This window comes from Cicer arietinum, chromosome 3, assembly GCF_000331145.2.
Source record: "Cicer arietinum cultivar CDC Frontier isolate Library 1 chromosome 3, Cicar.CDCFrontier_v2.0, whole genome shotgun sequence".
Lineage (NCBI taxonomy): Eukaryota > Viridiplantae > Streptophyta > Magnoliopsida > Fabales > Fabaceae > Cicer > Cicer arietinum.
This window is the reverse complement of record NC_021162.2, coordinates 26,541,513-26,552,076: the sequence shown is the minus strand read 5'-3', so window position 1 is coordinate 26,552,076 and position 10,564 is coordinate 26,541,513. Positions and strand designations below refer to the sequence as shown.

At 33.2% G+C, this 10,564-nt stretch overlaps 1 protein-coding gene across 1 annotated transcript; it reads left to right on the top strand.

Annotated features, from left to right (window-relative positions):
- Nucleotides 1-8,761: 8,761 nt before the first annotated feature.
- LOC140919705 (uncharacterized) lies at nucleotides 8,762-10,545 on the top strand. Its single transcript, XM_073366318.1, has 3 exons — nucleotides 8,762-8,955; nucleotides 9,067-10,267; nucleotides 10,348-10,545. Exons 1-3 carry the CDS (start codon nucleotides 8,762-8,764, stop codon nucleotides 10,543-10,545), a joined length of 1,593 nt encoding a protein of 530 aa, XP_073222419.1.
- The last annotated feature ends 19 nt before the right edge of the window (nucleotides 10,546-10,564 follow it).

The following is a 10,564-nucleotide window of genomic DNA, read 5'->3' as shown; positions in this document are numbered from 1 at the left end:
ATTTAATAAATATCTAGATATTTTGAGATATTTGTTAAGTTATATTTATTATATAGATAATTAATGTTGTTTGAAAGTCGTTTCGGTAAATGAGTATTAAGAATGGGGAATCTCTTAATATGACTGTTTGCTTAACGTTTTGTTTTGAAAATCATTAAGTTAAATCGGTATTAAGAACGGGGAATCTCTTAATGACTTATTTAATTAATGTTGTTTGAAAGTCGTTTCGGTAAATGAGTATTAAGAATGGGGAATCTCTTAATATGACTGTTTGCTTAACGTTTTGTTTTGAAAATCATTAAGTTAAATCGGTATTAAGAACGGGGAATCTCTTAATGACTTATTTAATTAATGTTGTTTGAAAGTCGTTTCGGTAAATGAGTATTAAGAATGGGGAATCTCTTAATATGACTGTTTGCTTAACGTTTTGTTTTGAAAATCATTAAGTTAAATCGGTATTGAGAACGGGGAATCTCTTAATGACTTATTTAATTAATGTTGTTTGAAAGTCGTTTCGGTAAATGAGTATTAAGAATGGGGAATCTCTTAATATGACTGTTTGCTTAACGTTTTGTTTTGAAAATCATTAAGTTAAATCGGTATTGAGAACGGGGAATCTCTTAATGACTTATTTAATTAATGTTGTTTGAAAGTCGTTTCGGTAAATGAGTATTAAGAATGGGGAATCTCTTAATATGACTGTTTGCTTAACGTTTTGTTTTGAAAATCATTAAGTTAAATCGGTATTAAGAACGGGGAATCTCTTAATGACTTATTTAATTAATGTTGTTTGAAAGTCGTTTCGGTAAATGAGTATTAAGAATGGGGAATCTCTTAATATGACTGTTTGCTTAACGTTTTGTTTTGAAAATCATTAAGTTAAATCGGTATTGAGAACGGGGAATCTCTTAATGACTTATTTAATTAATGTTGTTTGAAAGTCGTTTCGGTAAATGAGTATTAAGAATGGGGAATCTCTTAATATGACTGTTTGCTTAACGTTTTGTTTTGAAAATCATTAAGTTAAATCGGTATTAAGAACGGGGAATCTCTTAATGACTTATTTAATTAATGTTGTTTGAAAGTCGTTTAAGTTAAATGGGTATTAAAAATGGGGAATCTTTTAATACCTCGGTTTACTTAATGTGTATTTGAGGAAAATGTTTAAGTTAACTGGGCGTTGAGAATGGGGAATCTCTTAATGTCTCGGTTACTTAACTATCGTTTTTGAAAATCGTTTCGGTAAATGAGTATTAAGAATGGGGAATCTCTTAATATGACTGTTTGCTTAACGTTTTGTTTTGAAAATCATTAAGTTAAATCGGTATTAAGAACGGGGAATCTCTTAATGACTTATTTAATTAATGTTGTTTGAAAGTCGTTTCGGTAAATGAGTATTAAGAATGGGGAATCTCTTAATGACTCGTTTACTGAATGTTTTGCGAGAAAATCGTTTAAGTCAAAAGTATATTAAGAATGGGGAATCTCTTAATATGACTGTTTGCTTAACGTTTTGTTTTGAAAATCATTAAGTTAAATCGGTATTAAGAACGGGGAATCTCTTAATGACTTATTTAATTAATGTTGTTTGAAAGTCGTTTCGGTAAATGAGTATTAAGAATGGGGAATCTCTTAATATGACTGTTTGCTTAACGTTTTGTTTTGAAAATCATTAAGTTAAATCGGTATTAAGAACGGGGAATCTCTTAATGACTTATTTAATTAATGTTGTTTGAAAGTCGTTTCGGTAAATGAGTATTAAGAATGGGGAATCTCTTAATATGACTGTTTGCTTAACGTTTTGTTTTGAAAATCATTAAGTTAAATCGGTATTAAGAACGGGGAATCTCTTAATGACTTATTTAATTAATGTTGTTTGAAGGTCGTTTAAGTTAAATGGGTATTAAAAATGGGGAATCTTTTAATATCTGCATTTGCTTAACGATTGTTGTGAATGGGGTCTGTGTATGCTCATGCATTTCATTTGGTAAATTGTGTCGACCCGTGATAGGTGACACCTTGGTAAACTGTACTGACCCGTGATAGGTGGTACGTTTACGATTTACGTTTTTGGTAAATTGTGTTGACCCGTGATAGGTGACACCTTGGTAAACTGTACTGACCCGTGATAGGTGGTACGTTTACGATTTACGTTTTTGGTAAATTGTGTTGACCCGTGATAGGTGACACCTTGGTAAACTGTGCTGACCCGTGATAGGTGGTACGTTTACGATTTACGTTTTTGGTAAATTGTGTTGACCCGTGATAGGTGACACCTTGGTAAACTGTGCTGACCCGTGATAGGTGGTACGTTTACGATTTACGTTTTTGGTAAATTGTGTTGACCCGTGATAGGTGACACCTTGGTAAACTGTACTGACCCGTGATAGGTGGTACGTTTACGATTTACTTTTTGGTAAATCGTGTTGACCCGTGATAGGTGACACCTTGGTAAACTGTGCTGACCCGTGATAGGTGGTACGTTTACGATTTACTTTTTGGTAAATCGTGTTGACCCGTGATAGGTGACACCTTGGTAAACTGTACTGACCCGTGATAGGTTGTACGTTTACGATTTACTATTTAGTAATTCGTGTTGACCCGTGATAGGTGACACCATGGTAACTGTACTGACCCGTGATAGGTGGTACGTTTACGATTTACGTTTTTGGTAAATTGTGTTGACCCGTGATAGGTGACACCATGGTAACTGTACTGACCCGTGATAGGTGGTACGTTTACGATTTACGTTTTTGGTAAATTGTGTTGACCCGTGATAGGTGACACCTTGGTAAACTGTACTGACCCGTGATAGGTGGTACGTTTACGATTTACGTTTTTGGTAAATTGTGTTGACCCGTGATAGGTGACACCTCGGTAAACTGTACTGACCCGTGATAGGTGGTACGTTTACGATTTACGTTTTTGGTGAATTGTGCTGACCCGTGATAGGTGGCACCTCGGTAAACAGTACTGGTCTGTGATAGGCGGTACGTTTACGATTCCCGCTTTTTCTTTTAGTAAATCGTGTTGACCCGTGATAGGTGACACCATGGTAACTGTACTGACCCGTGATAGGTGGTACATTTACGATTTACATTTTTGGTGGATTGTGCTGACCCGTGATAGGTGGCACCTCGGTAAACAGTACTGGTCTGTGATAGGCGGTACGTTTACGATTCCCGCTTTTTCTTTTAGTAAATCGTGTTGACCCGTGATAGGTGACACCATGGTAACTGTACTGACCCGTGATAGGTGGTACATTTACGATTTCCGCTTTTTCTTTTAGTAAATCGTGTTGACCCGTGATAGGTGACACCATGGTAACTGTACTGACCCGTGATAGGTGGTACATTTACGATTTCCGCTTTTTCTTTTAGTAAATCGTGTTGACCCGTGATAGGTGACACCTCGGTAAACTGTACTGACCCGTGATAGGTGGTACGTTTATGATTTACGCATTTTAGTAAATCGTGCTGACCCGTGATAGGTGGCACCTCGGTAATTGGTACTTTGGCCTGCGATAGGCGGTACAATTATGATTTACGGCCCTTCGAGGAGGGTTTTGGTTTGGAATTCCGAGTCCATGCATTTTGGCATATACGCATTGCATTAGGGTGCTTGGCACGCGAGTCGTGTTTGATTCGAGTCTATGATTGAGTGTTTTGAATTTTGATTTATCGTGGTAATCGCGTTGAAGGTGCTAAGTGTTATGTGTTAATTATTGTGTGTAAGTATGATGGTTTTCGAAATCCCATTTGCCGTGGTAATCGCGTAGGAATTGCTAAGTGTTAAGTTGTGGACTTGAGTAGGAATGACTTGAGTTAATTCATGAATTTTTGGAAAAATGATGAGGGAAATCGATTTCCCAATCGATTGGATGAGTTGCAGGAAGTTCACCATTTTGACCTAATCGATTTGCCAATCGATTGTATAAATATATCTTTCAAAATCTTTTAAGAAATCGATTTGGAAATCGATTGGCAGAGAGGCAGGAACTCAGCAAAACTGCCGAAATCGATTTGGAAATCGATTTGGCAACACAGGGACTCATCAAAACTGACAAAATCGACTTAGAAATCGATTTGGTCATGCAGAAACTCAGCAGAACTGACCAAATCGATTTGGCAATCGATTGGCTCAGCAAAAGTCCTTATTTTGAGTTAGATAATCGATTTCTCAATTGATTTATCAATGCTTTGGTCAGTTATGTATTACTTGATGGTTTGAGAACTTCATTTTGAGTTCATTTTTAATTGGCAAGTATTGTATGAACTTTTCGCATATTGAAAATCTTGTTAAGGTGCATGCTTAGTTGAAAAGTTATTTTGAGCATTTAAAAACTTATATGCTATGTGTTAACTGTTATTTTTCGGTTGGTGACCCTTTACAATTATTGTGGAAATCTGGGCTTTGCCCTCAGATGAGAGTCAGGACGGTCCTACCGGTTCGTACCCTACGGACGGGAATGGAGATGGGAGCGCTTGACTGCAGTTACGATAGGAGGATCCCACGGGGCGCGTGGAGATCACTCAGGGTGTATAGTTTTTGGTAGGATGATCAGATTAGGTTGATGTATAGGGACTAGGCATCCTTCTTTTTGGGTTGGAGTATTTTTAATTTGGAAAACTGTACTTATACTAATATTGTCAGTTTGACATCTTATTTGAATGGGTTCCATGTACCATTTGTTGTTGTGTAAATGTTTTGGATTTATATTTGGAGAAACTTTTCCGCTGCTTGTAAATTATAATGACTCAATTATTTATCCTAAGGCATTTCTTTATTTATTTCTCTGTTTTAGTTTAATTACTTTTAAAAAAAAAAATATACCCTCGCTTTGAAAAACGGGGTGTTACACAACACGTTTTCTTTTTCTACTTTATCACTATGTGTATTCCTTTGTCTTGTTAGCATCTCTACTACAAATCTGCTACAAAACTGGTTGTACCACTTGTGCACTTAAAATTTTTTTTAATATTTGCTACAATACAATACAAAATCCAAAATTGAACTTTATCTAATAAACAAAAAGATTCACCACTTTAGCCTATAAATTGCGACAAAAATCAGTTCCAAAAGGGAAGAAGAAGTTTTATTTTTATCCAAACGAATCAGAATATAGAGAGAAAAGCTTTTTTTGTTTGTTTCTAAAATAAAAAGAGAAGAAATATTGTAAAAACACATAGAAGAGTAAGAGATTTCAAAGTCATTTTAATAACATAACCAACAAAGAGAATCGCATATGATGTCTCCATGTTGGCTTCTCAAGGTTCACCTCCATAGTCTCCATTCCCAATGCTACTCGTTAAACTGAAGTGAAGTAGTGTTATTCCTTTCCAAACTCTTCTTTTATCGAAAAAAGATGGATGGAAAAGTTGTCTCAGCATGCTTTTTTTAGCGTGTCTTGCGTGCTGTTTTAGTTCATGCATGACTTGCGTTTTCATATATAGTACTGCCTTATTTTTTCACGGCAAACTTTTCAGATTAATTGTACTTAGTTGGTTGAAAAAGAGTATTTGTACTTATTTGTTGAAAAAGCTATATTGAATAGTTGAATGTTATTAAAATATTATTATTAGTTTTGGTTTTTTTTTAATCTTTATTATTGGTTTTATTTCATAATATAATCTAAATTTATTTCAGATTCGACATCAAATTTTAATTCTTAAAAAGAAAATAAAAATAAAAATATAATCAAATATTTAATGGTTAATTAGAAGTGATATTTGTTAATCCTTGAGTTATTATGACACAAGTTGTGACAGTTTAGTAGTTCTAAATCTCATCTTCACAAATAAATTAATAAATTAAAACTCGTAAACAAATTAGTAAATAAAAATTAATATTAAAGGTTAACTAGATATAACATCATTTTCATTCATGAGTTGCTGAACACAAATAGTACAACTTAATAGTTCTAAAACTTATTTCTATAAATAAATAAATCTAAAATCAACTTTTTAAATTTGATTAATTAGATGAGACATTTTTTAATCTTTGAGTTGTTAAGACACAAGTTGTACCATTTGGTGGTTTTGAAACTAAATTTTAAAACCAAAAGTAATATAAAATATTCTTAAACGGATTAACTAGATGAGACATCTTTTACTCTTTGAGTTTTGAGACACGAGTTGTACAACTTAATAGTCTTAAAACTCGCATTTTAAATAATTATTCGAATCAAACAAATTTTTTTCGTCAAAACAACTTCTTTTTATTTTTTATCAATAACAAAACATATTTTCTTTAAAAACAATCAACACATCCGTATTTTTTACACAAGAACTACGAAACTTTGATTTCTCCAACACACTAGGCGATATTTATGAGCAAGATCACAATCTTGTCAAGCACATTAATAAAATAATATTAATAATACTCTCTTGTTTAAGCACACGTTTATTTCAAAATCACGTTCAAAAAAACAATTGATATTTATATTTATATTTAATAGGCATAATTGCTCCCTTAACTTAATTTCAGATAACACTTTAGTCATTTATCTTCTTTTTTTCCCTGATTTGATCCTTTATTTAATTTTAAGTAAATAATTTGATCTTTTATGTTTTAAAATGTTAACAATGTTATCCTTTTTTTACAAAAATTCATCAAAAAATTTAAACAAAACTCATAAAATTAATTATCATCTTCAATATACTGCAAATTTCATCAAATTTATAACTCAAATCTTCAAATAAACTCATATTTTCATTTTTGGTATTTTCTAACTGTTGTAATAAAATTAAATAAAGGACCAAATCGGGAAGAAAAAAAAAGATAAAGGACTGAAGTGTTATCTGAAATTAAATTAAAGAATCGCAAGAACAATTGTGCCTATTTAATAATAAGTATATTTAAGTTAATATTAATTTTGCACAATCAATTATAGGTAATCTTATTTCAACAGATGTCGTAGGGTGCTAATACCACATAATACTCCCGAGCTCAACATTTGGTTTCAAAGACCATTTTTTCATTTTTTTCATTTTTTTTTATGGGTAAGGGTTTCTCAATATTTTCACCATTGAATTCGAGAAGTACTAAGTTTTAGACCGCGACAACAATTAGTGTAAAATTTATTTACACCGATAGTGGGTCATTTATTTTCTCATAAACAATTATTACGTTTTTCATCATGTGCAAATAAATTATTTTACCAGTTCAAAAATACAAATTGACTTGTTAACAAAAAAAAATACAAATGGACTTGATTAAAGTTGAAACAAAATGAAAAATTTCCCTTGTACCCCCACACTTTGCCTTGTACCCCCAAAAAAATTCGAAATGCCAAAACTACCGTCAATTTTTTTTTTTGCTATTTTAAAGAAAGTAAATGTAAATATTTTTTTCACCATTTTATCATTCACCCAACCGTAAAACAGATTTCCGGTAGGTTCCAGTTTTCCGGTAACTGTCGGAATACTTGTACCAAGATTTCTGGTACAGAGTAAAGTACCGGAAATGTTAAAACTGAGTTTTCCGGTACAGAAGGGAAAAGTTGTGTACCGGAAATCTTATTTGGCAAGTATTCCGGTACAGTAGTAGATTCCGGAAAACTTCATTTCTAAGTTTTCCGGTACAGACCAACTTTTTTTAATTTTTTTTTAAGTTTTTTAATTTTTTTTTAAATGTTAACAGATATGGATAATCCACTACTATTAATGGACAAAACATGTGTCGATACTACAAATATTTTTGACACAGATCAGGTATGAATAAATATATTTAATATTAATATTATAAAAATATATTTTTGTGATTAATTATAATTATTTTATTTCAGATATTTGATTCAAGGGATACTGTTGTGAAATGGGCAAAAGAAATTGGTATAAAAAATAAAGTTACCGTTATTATCAGAAGATCAGATATAGAGACGGGTGAGAAAGGACGGAGAAATAAATTAATATTAGGTTGTGACAAAGGGGGAAAATACAAGTGTGCTGCTAGTTCTATTCGAAGTTCAACAAAAAAATGTGATTGTCCTTTCAAGCTTAGATCAAAACCATTAAAAGATGGTTCAGGATGGATAGTTAAAGTAATTTGTGGAATTCACAACCATGAATTACCTGATACTTTGGAGGGGCATGCATATGTTGGGCGCTTAAATGAAGAAGATAGAAAGCATGTTCATGAATTAACAAAATATAATGTTGCACCGAGACACATATTACTCTCATTGCAAGACCGAGATAAGAGTAATGTTACTAAGATCTCACAAATATATAAACAGAGAAGTATCATTCGATTGCGCGTGAGAGGTAATAGAACAGAGATGCAACATTTATTCAAGTTAATTGAAGATGCAAAATATGTGTGCTGGAATAGAAAGCGTGAAGACTCCGATGTTATGAGAGATATTTTTTGGGCGCATCCAGATTCAGTGAAGTTGTTGAATTTGTTTTCGATTGTGTTGATTATGGACAGTACCTACAAAACCAATAAATACATAATGCCATTACTTGAAATTGTTGGTATGACATCAACAGAGAAAACATTTGTAGTTGGATTTGCATATTTGGAATGTGAGAGGGAAGAAAACTTTTGTTGGGCATTAGAGAGACTAAAAGATTTTTTTGTTACACAAAATAAATTCCCTCAAGTAATTGTGACAGACAGAGATCTTGCGTTAATGAATGCAGTTGGCATTGTGTTTCCACATGCTGTTAATTTACTTTGTCGATTTCATATCGAAAAAAATGTTGGAGCAAAATGCAAGCAATATGTCTTAAAGGATAGACAAGAGTCAATATTGAATATGTGGAAAGACATTATGTATTGTAGTAATGAAAAAGAGTATATGATGCGCTTGCATATGTTTGAACAATCATGTGTTGATACTAAAGTGTTTGTTGATTATGTCAAAGAAACTTGGTTGACTCCACATAAGGAAAGATTTGTTGAAGCATGGACAAATAAAGTGATGCATTTGGGGAACACAACGACTAACAGGTATTTAATATAATTTTATTATATATTGTTGAATTTTATTATATATTGCTGAATTGTATTATATTATAATTTTATTATATTTTCTAATGTATCTGTAAAAAAAATTTACAGGGTTGAGTCAGCTCACTGGAAACTGAAGTTAATGTTAGAAAATAGCATGGGTGATTTGTGTAAATGTTGGGAGGCTATGAACAACATGATAAGGTTACAACATAAAAGAATCAGAGCCTCGTTTCAAAAAAGTTTTTATGATGAAGAGCATGAGCACAGAAATCCATTTTATCAGAGATTGAATACATTTGTATCAACAGAAGCTCAAAGACGTATTGCTGAAGAATACGACAAAGTTGAGTGGGTGGGTACTGACAAATCTATATGTGGGTGTTCTCTGAGAAGGACATACGGATTACCTTGTGCTTGTGAATTGGGACAATATAAATTAATGGGTGAACCAATTCCTCTAGATTCTGTGCATATTCAATGGAGAAAATTAAACATGGAATGTGAACTCACTCAAGACACAGAAGATGGATCAGAGTTGGATATGTCTACTGAGATGAATGCCTTATGGAAACGCTTTCGATCACTTGATGTTATTGGGAAACGAGTGTTGAAGAGTAAAGTGCGTGAACTTGCTTTTCCAAGTACAAGTTCAATATGTCCACCACCTGAAAAAGTCAAAACCAAAGGAAGAGTGAAGAAGAGTAAGGGTATGAAGCCAGATGGATATGATGTATATCGAGACCCTTCTTACTTTGAGCATGTTAATGCAACATATGGTGAAGATATTGGTTCCCAACCCTCTCAATCAAAGAAGAGACAAGCCTCTCAATCAAAGAAACACCCCTCTCAGTCATCTCATTCTTCAAAAAATTTGTTATTGACACAATTTCCTGATATTATTCAGCCATACATTGATGACATATTTGACGTGGCAGCTGATGGAAATTGTGGTTTTCGCGCTATTGCATTATTGCTTGGTTTCGGTGAAGAGTGTTGGTCTTTGGTCCGCAAGAGATTGGATCAAGAGATTGTTTCTCATGTAACTCCATATGATAGATTGTTCACAGGACGCATTAAAGAAGTAAGAGATTCGTTGATGATATCCGGCTTAGGTGTTCAACCCATGGATAAATGGTTGTCCATGCCTGATATGGGTTACGTGATAGCGACAACATATAATATTATTCTTGTCACGTTCGGTCTGACATTTTCAATGACTTTCTTTCCTATGAGGGGTTCACATTCCGGATCGACAAAAAATGATCGCATTTGTTGTATTGGTTTTGTTAATGGAAATCACTGGGTTCCGGTAATTATTTTCTTATACTTTTTTAAATTTTATTCTGATAATTTTGTCTTATATTTTGTTAATTTATTTAATTTTTGCAGTTAAAGATGAAAGATGGATTTCCAATGCCAGACATTGCACCAGGTTGGAAGCAATATCGTACCAATGAAGCAACTTCTTGGGCAATAGCATACACAGGCCGTCTACAACACTGGGGGTATTTATTAGGCCGGTTGTCACGTGTTACCCAAAATCCACCTACGGAACCCGTAGAGGCAATGTCTTTAGATGAACCTTAATGTTTTAAAATTGATACAA

Coding starts and splice junctions, on each gene's coding strand:
- LOC140919705 (XM_073366318.1), top strand. CDS start 8,762: ATGTGGAAAGACATTATGTATTGTAGTAATGAAAAAGAGTATATGATG. Junction 8,956..9,066: donor GGGAACACAACGACTAACAG/GTATTTAATATA, acceptor AAAAATTTACAG/GGTTGAGTCAGCTCACTGGA. Junction 10,268..10,347: donor ATGGAAATCACTGGGTTCCG/GTAATTATTTTC, acceptor TAATTTTTGCAG/TTAAAGATGAAAGATGGATT.